This window comes from Melanerpes formicivorus, unplaced genomic scaffold, assembly GCF_026170545.1.
Source record: "Melanerpes formicivorus ecotype bairdi unplaced genomic scaffold, bMelFor1.0.p_v2 SCAF_7, whole genome shotgun sequence".
Taxonomy (NCBI): domain Eukaryota; kingdom Metazoa; phylum Chordata; class Aves; order Piciformes; family Picidae; genus Melanerpes; species Melanerpes formicivorus.
The window spans coordinates 18,514,233-18,528,998 of NW_027142359.1; the positions used below are offsets into that span (position 1 = coordinate 18,514,233).

The window sequence follows — 14,766 nt, forward strand, 5'->3', positions numbered from 1 at the left end:
GCTGTTTATGGAGTAGGCAAAAGCAGAAAGCACAGCTTCATAAACAGTTCTGAGTAAACTCATTAATAAATCTCGGATGAAGAGCGGAGCCTTGACCGCTGCCTCAGGAACGAGCCTGCCGAGTGTGTGAAGTTCATTGCTCCCACAGCAGGTCAAGGGCAGCGTGACGGAGTCTGGGGAGCCCAGGTGGGGACAGGGAGCACCTCTCGAAGGAGCCGTCCCGCCCGCCGAGGCCCCCGCGCAGAATCCCCCCAACCGGCCTGACGGCGAAGAGCGCCCAACCACTGCCTCGTCCCGCATGAGGCAGGGCCCGGGCGGCCGCCCGCCACCACCCTTTCCGCCGCTCCCCGGGCGGGCGGTGCCAGGCAGCGGAAGTGTGTTCCTGCTTCCGCCGGAATCTGCGTCGTTCGCAGGTCGAGCCCGGAGTCAGACCGTTTCCGCCTCGCGGCCGCCCTCACTTTCCAGCCAGACGCCGCCGCTGCCGGAGGGGGAAGGTGCAGAGCCGTGTTGCGCGGGGGTGATTTGGCGGTTCGATTTCTCTCACGGCGCTCATAAGGTAGCGGCGCCAGCGTCCGAAGGATGTGGCGGAGACGGCAGTTGCAGGCGCCGCGGCCGAGGGAGCCCTGAACCCGAGAAGTGTTTCCCGGCCCCGCGCACCGGCGGTCCCCGGCTTCGACCCTCTCGTCTAGCAGCAGCAGCGGCGTCGGTGTCGCCTCCTCCCCGCAGCGTCGCCCGCCGCGGTACCGCCCGCCCCTCGCCGGCTCCCCGCGCGCTGGAGCCCCGCGGGGGAGCTGAGGGGGAGCCCGTGAGCGCGGGAGCCGAGCGCCTCTTCAGGACCCAGTGGCAGCTAGGATGGCTTCGTCTTCGGGTAACGACGACGACCTCACCATTCCCAGGGCTGCCATCAACAAGATGATCAAAGAAACGCTCCCCAACGTCCGCGTCGCAAATGATGCCCGGGAGCTGGTGGTAAACTGCTGCACTGAATTCATCCACCTCATCTCCTCCGAGGCCAACGAGATCTGCAACAAATCGGAGAAGAAAACCATTTCTCCGGAGCATGTCATACAAGGTAAGCTTCCGGAGGCGGTGTGCTGCTGCCCGCTGCGCCACGGGTCATTCAAGCTTTGCTACTCCTGTCCCCCTGCAACTTTTTCCTCAGTGGCTTTTTATAGCTATATGAAAGAGAAAAGGTAGGGGGCTTTTAAGAATCTGGAGAAAAAATATGTGTTATGTGGCTTGTCAGCTGCATTGCAAGGGAAGGTTGTCTTTGTGTGGTTCGAGAGACTCTTGATTGTGATCAAGATCAGCTCTTACTTCGTAGTTCAGCGAGGTCTGGAATGCTTTAATTGACGTTACCGAAGCTGTTTGTCTATTTTGTCTGTGTGAAATGAGGTCTGCTTTTTAAATGGTTATGCATATTTCTTTTACTATATGTACTAAGATCCTGACTTTAGTAAGTGTCTTTCTTTTGGAAACTAGCAAACACGTGTATGGTTGAGTTGGTGGGGCCCAGGTTTTAATCCAGAGTCGTCCTGTCTGGATCCCATAAAAAGTGAAATACTCCTCTAGGGCTGTCGTTGGAAGTTAATTGTTTAGCATCAAATATTTATGTCTGTTGTAGAAGACATAAACTTGATCTATGCTTCTGCATCTTTTTCTGCTGTTAAATTTCACTTCCTTTCACATGACAAAAGGAGAGTTCTCTTTCTGTGTTTCATTTGCTTGTGAGATCTGCCACAAATAAGGAGTTTCCTTGCCTCATCCCTAAGTTTGCAACTGGCATTCTTTGTCAGGAATTATTCACTTTGCTGATTAAGCAAAGGTTGCATTATCTGCTGCAATCAAATTTTTAGCAGTAACAGTGAGTAACAGAGGAGTTTGCTGTTTGATTAGAGATATGAACGGTAGCATTTGCACTAGAGCTGTTCTCAGGACTCTAATGACGTCAAGTTAAAAAATGTTGTGGGCTTTTACAAATGATTCTGTCTCTGAAACAACAACCAAAAAAAGAGAGATTCCTTTAGAGTATATCAGCTTGCTTACCAGAAGCACTTGACTGGGTTGTTAATAGCAAAAGAAAATATGTAGCATGTATGAGCTTCAATATTAACTAAAACACATGTAAACCTGGAAGTAAAATGTGTGTAAACGTGGAAGTTTGGCAAAGGAACTCATCACAGCAGCTCAGGATGTAAAGAGTAAAACTTGTGCCTACACTCAAAGCATAATTTGGGTCTGATGCTTCTTAGTATATGAATAGTTTCCTTAGTTGGCTGCTGAAACGTTTGAGCTCTGTTCTTAACACCAGAATAGATGTGATCTTTAATGTTGAGGACAGTAAAGAATTCAGGTGTGAAAGTAATTTTTGTGTAGTAGTGGTGGTCTTTAGAAAAGATTTCACCTGTTTTGTTTCTGCCCTAGGGTTTCTCTGTGTGTTTTTGGGAAATGAATGGAAACTAAAATGCCTTTGTGTGTATATACACACACAGAGCTGTGTGCATATCATCAGCAGGTGGTCCCAAGTATTTTGCTGAGTTCTATGCCTTTGTGTTACCAGATTTTAGAGTTGGAAAAAATAATTTTCAACTTACATCTCTACTGACCTCAGAGATTTATCCATTTTTGGTATGCTCTGGAGACTGAAGGAGCTGTTCTTGCATTTTCTGCTCTTCTCTTTGGAGAGTGGTGTATATGCTGTTAGCTTCTTTGAGATGCTGCTCAGTTGGCAGATGATCCATCCATCTGTCTGTGAGGCATGAGAGTTTAGATTGCTAATTTTGGAAGCAGTGATTATATGTATATAGGCATAGTATTCTTTTTTCATCCATCTTCATACATTCCAGATACTTGCTGTTTTGACTGTCTCTTAACATAGTTCCATGATAACTGTGCTAACAAATAATTGAAATACATTTGTTGTGGTCATCTCGATGTCTTTTTCCTTTTGAATACTTAAGCTAGTTCATTTAGGGTGAAAAGTGAGGCTAATGGCTGTTGCATCTTGTCCGGTCCAGTGTAAACACATGGTGCTGCCAAGAGGAATCTTTTTGTACCTCCCCTAGAGCTGGATCTAGCAGTTGCTGATGCAACTGACCCAGTGGCTTTTTGAGAATCTAGAGGGGAACACAGTTTTCTGTCAGGTGAGTTTGCTGATCTGACTGTGCCTGTATTGGAAGCAATAGATTGGAAGCAAGGAGCAGGAAGGCTATTTCCCTGGGAAGGAGGGAGAAAGATACAGAAGGACATCCTCCTATTATACTGTATTAGAGGTAATGTGAAACTGCAGTTCATCACTGCCCTTTGCTGCCCTGTTAAATGATTGTGTGGCAACGTACTGAGCTAGAGCTCTTTCCTGCTACTACTGGGTTATACTTCAGCTAGATGAAGTCCTAATGTTTAATGTATAGTAGCACAGTTGACTGGCACAGTGGTCTTAACACCATAGGGAAGGGAAATCAGATGCTTCTTACATCCTGTAAGAGATCTGCTTTGCTTCATAGATTCACTAATTCCATTGGGTTGGAAGGGACCCTCAAAGAAAACATACCCACACTGAAGAGTGAGAACAGTGAGTGAGTAACCACAGATGAGCAGAAGGCTGAGAGCCTCAACAACATTTTTCCCTCAGTCTTCACTGGTAACCTCTCTCCCAACACCTCCAAGTCACAAGGTGGGGACCAGGGTGGTGAAGTCCCTTTCATTGCATGTGAAAATCAGGTTTGTGACCTGAGGAACCTGAACATATGTAGGTCTATGGGGGCTGATGAGATGCATCCTAGAGTCCTGAGCGAATTGACTAATGTAGTTGACAAGCCACTGTCTATCATATTTGAAAAGTCCTGGCAGTCAGGTTAAGTCCCTGGTGACTGGAAGAAGGGACACATTACACCCATTTTTAAAAAGGGCAGAAAGGAGGACCCTGGGAAGTGCTGACTTGGCAGCTTCACCTCTGTGGCTGGCATGATCATGGAGCAGCTTCTCCTAGAAGGTCTGATAAAGCACATGGAGAACAGGGAGGTGATTAAACCTAAGGGAAAATCCTGCCTGACCAACCTAGTGGCTTTCTATGACAGCAGCTACATCAGTGGACAAGGGATGACCGATGGATGTGACCTATCTGGAGTTCTGCAAGGCCTTTGACATGGTCTTCCACAACATCTTACTCACCAGGATGGAGAGGTACAGGTTTGATGGGTGGACTGTTCAGTGGATAAGGAATTGGCTGGATGGTTGTGTCCAGCGGATAGTAGTCAATGTTTTGAAGTCCAGCTGGAGAGCAGAGACAAGTTGTGTCCCTCAGGGATCTGTACTAGGACCTGTATTGTTTAATATTTTTATCAATGATATAGACAGTGGGATCAAGGCACCATCAGCAAGTTTGCAGATGACACCATGCTGTCTGTGTCAATGGCTGCATCACAAGAAGCATGGCCAGCAGATTGAGAGGTGATTCTACCACTCTCCTCTGCTCTGGTGAGACTTCACCGGGAGTACTGCATCCACCTCAAGGGCCCTCAATACAGAAAGGGCATGGACCTCACAGAGTGGGTCCAGAGGAGGGCCACAAAAATCATCAGGGGGCTGGAGCACCTCTGCTATGAGGATAGGCTGAGGGAGGTGAGGTCATTGATTGTGGAGAAGAGATGGCTTCAGGGTGACCTGCTTGCCACCTTCCAGTACCTGAAGGGGGTCTGCAAGAAGGCTGGAGAGGGACTGTTTATCAAGGCCTGCAGTGGTAGGATAAGGGGCAATGGTTTGGAATTAGAGAAGAGTAGATTTGGATTGGGTATTAAGAAAAAGTTCTTTACAGTGAGGGTGGCTGAGCACTGGAATAGGTTGCCTACATTGGGGCCTCATCCTTGGAGATATTCAAGGTGAGGCTTGACAGCACTCTGGGCAATCTAATCTAGTTGAGGGTGCCCCTGCTCATTGCAGGGGGGTTGGACTAGACGACCTTTGGAGGCCCCTTCCAGGGGATTCTATAATTCTGTGAGAGACTCTAAGCTTTGATGGAACTGTAGCTCTGCTGAAGTACTGATCACTTGCCACACATTTTAGCACCATGCTGGTATAAAGGGATTCATATCCCTTCCATGTATGCATTCTGTAAGGCCTTGGTGTGTTTCAGGGCAGTAAGTTTCTGAAACTATTTGACAGCTATCAGATTTTTGATGCACTGGACCTATGGTGTACATAAGGTTCTTCATAAATCTGTCTGGTTTATATCACACACTTTCTTTTGGATATATATGTATTTGTGTACTATATTCAGTAAATAACTGCCAGTTCTTCCCATTATTGTCTTTGACAGTCCATTTGAAATTCCCGTAAAACACACGTGTTGCTGTTGATTTCAGGTTGGGGAGTTGTTTGTGTTCAGATGGAGTTTTATCAGCCAGCCCAGATCATGGTGAATGCCCTTGATGAGCGCCTGTGTTTGTGCTCTGAAGGCTTGTCTGAGTGATGTTAGAAAGATGTTGTGGAGTTCTTAATTTTATACTTCAGTATGGGGGTGTGGGGTTGGTGTAATTTTTACAAAAACTGGGGGCTAACTGAACAAAGCATTTCCAGTGTCTGTGTGTGGGCTGAGGCTGAACTGGCATGCTTTCTCTAATTTGATTATCTCTAAATCACTTTGGTTTTTAACTTGATTTTTTTAAAAAAAGAAACAGGTATTATGTAAATTAATTTGTCAAATGTTATCTGTTACAGGAATGGTAGTCCTGCATGACTAGACAGGTATACTGTACTGCCCTGTTGAAGGCAGTGGAAGCTGAAAACTTAGAGAATGCCTTTGGGTTACTGTTTAGGTGTATGATAAAATGGCATGCTGATGTAACTATGAGTAGGAAAATGTTGCTTACAGAGTTAATGTTAGAATACAGTCGGAGGCAGTGTAACTCAGTGTGTTTATAACAAGTTGTTGATTGCTGTTTTGCAGTTTTAGTGCTGTTTCTTGAATAACTTGTGGCATAAGGTTGAAGTAGAGTAAGGCAAATATTAAAACAACTATCATTCTGTAAAGAAAACTTTGATTTGTATAAGTACCAGAAGGGGACTGTGTGTTTTATTAAACTGAGATATGTTTCTAGTATAATTGTTGCTTCTGTAATATTTCTGGCATGTTCTGTAATAATTCCACTTGAGAGGTTCGTTTGTGTGAAGGCATAATTTTGTGTAGCTCTATGTGTGTGAACTATGCATTTTTTTAGCTTCTTAGGACTTGAAATGTGAATTTCAATATTAAAAGACAGAAGCTTAAATTCATAGAGCTAAGGTAGTATTAGTTATTTCTGCCTTAATGAAGATTCTGTGATCATGTTACATGCTCTGTTAGAGGTGGCTAATTTACTTTCTGCTGATGCCTTTTTGCAACAAAACTGGAAAAAGTCCCTGAAAGATAAGGTTAATAATTCAAATAGGGAGGACTTTTTAATTTTAGAAATTCTGCTTGATTCTGATGTGTGGAAGATGGGAGTAAGATGTGTTTTGAATAATAACAGCTGTGTTTGGCAAAATGTATCTGAAACTTCTGAATCCTCTGCAAGTGTAGGGTTCTTTGGTTGTACATGACTAACCTTAATTTTCTTAGCCTGAAAACATGCACTCTTAAATGGCATAGGAGAAGAGACTGGGAAAATAGATGTCAAAAGTTATGATGATCACAGGTTTTCACCAGGAGCTGTTAGAAAAGTGATAGGCCTTCTAAAAAAATGTTTTAAACAAAAAGTTATCTATTACTGAAAGCTTTGTGGAAGATAATACGTTTTCTTTCTTTCTAGCACTAGAAAGTTTGGGATTTGGCTCCTATATCAGTGAAGTAAAAGAAGTCTTACAAGAATGCAAAACAGTAGCACTAAAGAGAAGAAAGGCCAGTTCACGCTTGGAGAACCTTGGCATTCCAGAAGAAGAGCTTCTAAGGCAGCAACAGGAATTATTTGCAAAAGTAAGTGAAGCAGTACTTATAAGATTGGGATAATTAATGCTGCAAATCTAGTGCCACAAAAACATGTGCACACCTCAAGAAGTATGTGCTTCCTCGTGAATTGCTGTGGCATCTAAGATGCTGTTGACCTTATCCCCTTTGAAATGGGGAAAGTCAACTAGCAAGATGCTTGTTACTTCTGTGATTTGATATGTAAGACTACTCAGGTTTAAAAAGCACGGGGCTTGCCGTTACTTAGGTATTTCCATTCTACGGTGGAGAATACGTTTAAGAATGACTTGGCTGAGGGAATAAAACAATGACAGCTGGTGTTCTAGGAAATTACCAGTTTTGATGCATTAAAAAGTGAAAATTTTTGTTCTGGCCCTCAGTGCACAGATGTTATTTCTTAGGCCTTGAAAGAAACATTTAATTGTTGAAAATGTCTGATTTGCCCTTTCTTATCTCCATTTACTCTTGGCAAGATTCTAACGGAGTGAATTCACACATGAATTTTTAAAAAGGCAGCTCAGGCACAGGAAAAGCATTTGCCCGCAAATGCTGCGTGCACACACACATTCTTCGTTCCCCTTCAAGAGAAAGTTTGAATTGCTCTTTTCTCTTACTCATGGCATGACTCTCAGTTTTTCATTTGTCTGTCCTTAATTTCCTCTGGTGAAAATGCTTTTTCAGGTATGTGTTGTCATGTCTGATTACTGTAACCTTCTCTCCCCTTTGGCTGTACCCGTGTTTTGCTGAAACAATAACTGTTGTTTTTCATATTACAGCATGCCAACTAATTTAATCTTGACTGCATGATGAATTTTAAGGCATTTAAAATTTCAGCACACCATGTAGCTATTATCATCATACAGTGAACTAGTTAAGATAAATCTATGCACGCCTGACTTGTTTGGTTGTACTAACACTACAAAGACCAATATGGCTGCTTCTGGGTTAAGGGTAAGATTTACAGATCAGTTTGATACCTGTTTTTTACTTACTATTTTGTTCAAAAACCTTAGCATGGAATACAAAATAAAGCAGCAAAAATAAAATGTATTAAGGGAGTACTAGCTGCTGAGTGAAAAAAAAAAAACAGCTGAAACTATGGCCACCTTGTGTAAGCACACACTATCTAAGGAATGACTAATTGAGGTATATTCTTATTAAATTATGTAATACTGTGCCTTAATGTCTAGATTAGGCTTGACAAGATTGTATGAATGATTTCTTATTTTTAATCTTCTTTGGTGATATGGAAAGTCATGCTTAGACTCAAGGATGGCAGTCTTACTTTTCAAACATACTAGTTGTACTATGCTCTTGGAGGTACTGTAATTATTCTTACTAGCAGTTAAACAAGTGTATGTTTGTTTATTTGTGCTGATCTTGTTAATAGAGCAAGACATGCTGATTTCTTTCTTTCTGGTTTTAAAATACTTGTCTGTTAATGTATCAGTTTTTTATGCCTATAGCTTTGTAAATATTTGAAGTCAGGGCAATGGCTTATCCTGATGTCCATACATGTCTGTAAGTGCAAGACACGGATGTCTCTAAGTGCAAGCACCTTTGACAATTCCACACTGAAGTTCATTGGTGTAATAAATGAGTTAACTTTATAAATCATCTGGTAAACTTTCTTTGTCAGTACAATTCAATGGAATTTTTATTTTTCTTTCATTTTTGAAATGGCTAAGGATTATTGTTATAAATACAGCAGTGAACTTAGGTGCTGACAAAATGATCCTTCCAGAGTGAAGTGCTGAGCCTGTGATTCCTGGTGCATGAATGTGTATCACCTCATTAAGTGTACAGTAAACTTAATTGTAACAGGGTTGGTGAGGAGCCCCATTGCTTTATTGTGTGAGAAATATTTTTGCCTCTCTTATGTGCATAGGTGCTGCTGTCTTTCTTTGTTTAAAACTTTACAATGTCTTCAATTGTTTTCCAGTCCTTATAAGTTCACTACCACTCGAAGTTTGAAATACTGTAAAGTCTTCAGTGAAAAGAGGTTTCTATCTCTAAAAGCACTTTCTTTTAAAGCTAGAATAGACTGAGGAAATTTGATGCTTCTTACAGTAAGGGAGGACTTATCTTTTTTTTTTTTTCCCCTGTCATTTGGCTATGAAGACAAACTTCTGTTGTATTCCGAGGTATCATGTTTTGGTACCATCTTTTTTTGTTGATGCTTTGGAGAGAAAAAAAAAACCATTAAATAAAAAGGAAAATTCAGTGAATGCAATGGGATTAGAAAATAAATGGACATTGTTACAGTTGTAGTGACGACTGGTAAATGTAGAAAAGCAAAGAAGACAAGATTTTTAATGTTAAGAACTTTTTCCTAATGTTCACTGAAAATAGAAATTAAAGTTTTAACTTTAACAGAATTGACTGGTGTACTGTTGAAATCAACAGTGGCTGCTGAAGAGCAAGTGAAAATCCTGATAGAAAAATAAGAGGTCACCAGCTGAACCACAGAAATGTTTTGTTAGAACGTCCTTTACTGAGAAGTGTAAGACTATACCTTTCTGTAGCAAAGACATCCTCAATCTGCATGCCTGAATTGCTCTGTTTTCCAAGGGCTGTCTAGTAAATTAAGATAATGGCTTTCATTATGATTTCGTAATAGTATGTGCCTTTGTGCTACAACTGGATGATTTCATAATTGCAAGTTTTAGTATTTGTAATCAAGAAAGTAGGGCTGTTTTCCTCTGTGAACTGTGATTAAAGGTTAAGATCTCTTGAAACTGAAGCCTAAAATTTCCATTGCTTTGCCTCGCTTAATTTTTCCATTAGGAAGTGGTTCAGTACAATCTTCACAGTGGATTATAAGTTTGCTAGCTCCTGCCTCTTGTTTTTGTAACTGTAAATGCTCCAAATGGTGGCCTGTTTAGACAGAGAATGTAGCTAAACATCTTGGAATAAATAAGGCACTTCTAGATATGTTCTTGTATGTATAGTTAATAAAAATTATGCAAATGGCATCTGCTGGTGCAGATAAAACTACTTTTAAAGATCAAGTGCTGTAGAGATTCTTCATGAGCTATGTATAGCCTTAACAATTAAATTCATGTCTTTAGGCTAGACAACAGCAAGCAGAACTGGCACAGCAGGAATGGCTACAGATGCAACAAGCAGCTCAACAGGCACAGCTTGCTGCTGCCTCAGCCAGTGCATCCAATCAGGCAGGATCCTCTCAGGATGAAGATGATGAAGATGATATCTGATATTCACCAGCTGAGTTTGTCTTTATTAAGAAATATTTTTCCTGCACAATGAAAACAGTGAAATGAATGCTTACCTGTAAGTTTGTATGCATAATGGACTGGCAATTGGTATTCTAGGGGTGTCTGCTGTTGTGTGCTGTACATGTATAAACTGTCCTTTTTTGAATTCTTGAAGATTTAAGGTTCAGTATCATATCAACTTTGGATTTTTAATGGTGTATATGGAAATTTTAGATAGCAGTGCGTCATTTATTTGATCAATAAACAGTATTACAATAAACAATGAATTTATAAAATGTAATGAGCTTTATACAGAAGGCTCTAAATCCACATTCGCATTTCTTCCCTTTTAATGAAGCTATTAAATCTTACTTAGAATTTTTAATTGGTTTGGGGGGGAGTGGTACAGTAGACATAATCTGTTAATGGGAAAAAGCAGAGTTCAGCATAGTAGAGTCTGAATTCTTAGTTCTTTTTAAAATGAGGATGTGTATGGCAATAAATACTCTGTGTGCTCAAATACCACACTTGTTAAAATTGGAAAATCATACATTTTTGCCAAGCTAGGAGAAGTATATTTAATAGTTGTACAAAATCTGTCTCTTTTTTTTTTTTGTATAGGGGTGGAAAAAAAATAAACCCATGGTTTTATTCTGACACCTTTGACAGTCCTAACTGAGTATTTCACTTCAGAGACTACCTGGTTTGAAGAACTAACTCTTCTATTTCACTCCAGTTTAATGTTAACTGTTATTGATGGTATTACATAGTCCAGGTCTATTCGTATTGTTGAAACATAAAGCTGGAACTTGATGAAACAAAATCGTTTTAGTCCCACTGACGTAACTGGTAATGATTAAGTATTCAAGCCTGGGAAAGCTAAAGCTAAGAGCATGCTTACTATAAGAGAGGGAATTTATATAGTCATTGTTGTAAGCATAGTGGTAACTATTCTCTAGACTAGATTGCCACTGGATTACTAAAATACCTTGTTGAAAGATAATGTTTTGTTCATTCCAATTGTTTCAAGGGCAAGTCCAGGTTTTTGATAAAACTGTTCCCCAAGAGTGATCAGCAATACATGGAACAGAAATGATGTTGTAGTCCTTTTGATAGTTGATTTGAAAATTCTGTTGATTAATGGATGAACAGCTGTTCTTTGTGTTGAAATAAAGCACAGTAGTGACCATTGCTGAGTTTTAATGTGTTACTTGAAGTAATACTGGCATATCTTCTGGTACACTAATCTGAGCAGACTAGAAAAGCCACTTGCATGCTGCTGTAGATGATCTTATAGCTCTCTAACAAGGTGGATTGTTTTATGTCCTCAGTAAGTTGCTCTAGTTAGAATTCTTGAGGAAGGCTACAGCAGTCTGTTTACATAAGGATGCAAACAAAATGGCGTGCCCATTTTTACTTAAAGATCTAAGCAAGGTACAATTGGCATATATTCAGGTCTCAGTCACATGGTGACTTTTGATTTAAATTTGAGATACATTAAGTTCGATATTGAATAAAGGGGAATGCTTCCTGAAACGCATTAATGCAGTGAAAATTCAGAAAAGCATTTGAATATTTACATTTTTTTAAAAAGGAAAAACAAACCCAAAAAAACCAAACCAATCCCCCCAAAAAAGCAAAACTAACCCTTCCATGGATACTATAAAATATATTGGGCGAGGTTTGAGCAAGGAAGTGGTTTTCCGTAAAGGTGTAAGTACCAAAGGTAGGAAATCTAGTCTAGTGATACAATGTTAATGTGCAGTGTTGGCTTTTCTAATTTGTACTGTAACACCTTCACACCTTCTATTTTAAATGAGTCTTTTCCTTTTAAATAATATTAGGTATATTTTCACACCTTTTTTTTTTCTGATGCAGAATTCAGGTTAACATTTTACTGCATCTGGTATGTATGGTGTAATATGTTTGGATCCTTGTGACCTTTCTTTTGGACATTCTTGTGCTTTTTCATATGCTGTATTCTTCAAGCAATAAAATTCTGATGTGTTTTTATAAAATTGCTTTTATATTTAATGATTAGTCTGTCTTCTTCATTGCATTTGTGTAGGAAAAACCCAAAAGGCTACTAAAACTCTGCTATTATTGACCCACTGAACACTTCTTGCGACCAAAATCTTTACAACCTGCATCGTTGTTCACTGGAGTAGTTAATGCTTACAAACAGTATTTCTGGGTTTGACCTGCACTCTTTTATCTTAGGAATTGCTTTTTGGGTATATGCATTTTTAATAACCTGACCTTCTTAACTTAAAACCTTGGAGAAAACACCTATAGATGAGGTATAACCTCCTGAAAGAATTTCAGTTTAACAAAGTGAAAGACCACAGGCAGAGGATGGGGAAATAAAAATGTGTTACTCTCCCTGTTGAACTAATTTGATGTAGATAGTCTTGTTTAGAGACTGCTTTACTGTTTCAGTTCTTCCACCTCAAGTATGAAAAGTATATTCTGGCAGTCACAAGAAATCTTCACTGATCTTTAAACAAACTTGAGAATTTTGTATTACTTTATTATTGTGCTTCCACATACTAGCTGTTCACTGAAGAAGAAGTTCCTCTAGTTGTGGTACCACTGGGTTTTTTTGGTACATCAGGTACTTAAGAGTGTAGAGTTTGGTTAGTAAACTGTATTGTTACTTTGTCTCAGAAGAAACATATATAAGGATGTTTCTTAAGAGGTTATCTCTGGGTTTTCTAACAGTGTGTTAAGTGACTTTCTTGCAAAATCTTTCTTTTTTTTATTTTAATAAAGTCTGCATGTAGTTGTGGATAATGAATGTAGTTGCATTTACTGCACTGAGGATTCTAAACACAAAATACTTTAAATGGTATTTGGGTTTCACTGCCTAAATGTGGCTAGTTGAGTTTGGCATTGAAATGCTGGAAAGGAATTTTTGGAATGGAAAAAGGTCTCTCAAAGCCACAAGTATACATGGTACTCTTCAGGTTATGTAAAAGTAATCTCCGTTAAGGAGGACTTGACAGAATAATGTCTGTGTTGATCTTTTCATAATTTTCAAACAGTGCCCAGTCAAGGACATGAACTGACTTCATGAGCACTGTGGAACAGCCAGCCCCTGGCTCTGATAGGTATACCTCACTTTAGTTTCCCAGACATAGGTTCTGGTTTTGTACGAGACATGAGCAAACAATGTGGAAGGAGGAGTGTAATATGAAAGGTTAAGAATGCTATGGTTAAAATTACTTTCAGCATTACACTATTAATCTGTTTAAGATGGAAAAGTTTTAATTTGCAGCTTACATCAGAAGGATACTGGTCAGTGTTAGTACAGATTTTGCTTACAGGTAAATTAGTTGAGATCTCTGATTCCTTGGACTTGATAAAAGTCAATTCAAAGAATATGTAGTCTGTGACTAGAGTATATCTAGGATATAACTCTGTGATGAAAAGGAGTGTCAGTGTGACTTGGTGTAGGCCAAATGAAGTTTTCTGGCAATTGGGAATGATAGGTTCCCTTTCAAAAGATGTTTGTGCTTTGTTTGTTTGTTATTTGAAATGAGTGCTTTTTCTTTCCATGCAAACATAGGTACAGATGCTAGTGATTGTGAGAATTTAATAATGGCATTGGAAGTAATTATCCCAGTTCCTGGGTACGTGGAGCAACAAGTATGCTCAAGCTGTGCATTCTTGGAAGCAAATCTGGTGAAAGTGTGAATTGGAGGTTGTTCTTTTTGTGGTACTGCGCTAGAAAGCAGCTGAGCCAATAATTGGAGAGTGGAGGTTTTGCAGCAAGATGATTTAGACAGTGAATCCAATCAGATATGCCAGATCCTATACATCAATCATTCACAAATCCAGTAAGCATGGGTTTTGCTGTGTGTATGAGCCTAGCATAATCAAGGGTAGAAATACGTAGCAGGTGATGATCCTGCATATGTTAGGGAAGGGGACATACGACTTCAATTCATCATGGCAGTGACGTATTGTCACATCAACTAGAGGAATACAACATAAAGACTTCTGCTCCACAGCCTGAGCCAAATGCTGAGCTAGGGATTGACAGTACTTGCTGCAGCCTGTTTTCCTGAGTTTTAGATGTGTATGTATCTGGGGTGAAGACTCTTAAGAGGCATATTAAATTATATAAAGATTACCTTTAAGGCAGATTTGATCTGCCCTTTTAAGTCCAAAGAGCAGGGCTCAAATTTAAAGCTCCAGAAATGTAATGTCACAAAAAATAAAATTCTCTCCTAGACAAGCTATTTCTTTATCTTCGGTTAATGTTAGTTTTTTTGGGATGACCTGGAAAATTTCTGCAGTTAGTCTGTGATCAGAATCTCCTTGGAATAAATAAGAATGGCAAACAGTAGTATCTGTCTTAATTAATGCAAGAGGGAGACATGGGTAACTGATTTGCTTAGTGGAGTATCTATTATGTGTACAGCACACTGTGGTCTCATTCCTGTTACATATTTACTAATTGTTCTTGTAAAGTGATAAATAGTGGAAGGAAGAGAGTTTTGGATATGTGAATTTTCTTGAGTTTCTTTCCAGACTGTAATCTGCTGACAGTATTTTCATGCACCCATTATATGTGGTATAGCGCAACATGGACATCAACCTTCT

At 40.0% G+C, this 14,766-nt stretch overlaps 1 protein-coding gene across 1 annotated transcript; it reads left to right on the forward strand.

Annotated features, from left to right (window-relative positions):
• Nucleotides 1-418: 418 nt before the first annotated feature.
• Nucleotides 419-12,192, forward strand: DR1 (down-regulator of transcription 1). Its single transcript, XM_068141282.1, has 3 exons — nucleotides 419-1,072; nucleotides 6,786-6,949; nucleotides 10,012-12,192. Exons 1-3 carry the CDS (start codon nucleotides 853-855, stop codon nucleotides 10,156-10,158), a joined length of 531 nt encoding a protein of 176 aa, XP_067997383.1. The 5' UTR covers nucleotides 419-852; the 3' UTR covers nucleotides 10,159-12,192.
• Nucleotides 12,193-14,766: the final 2,574 nt, after the last annotated feature.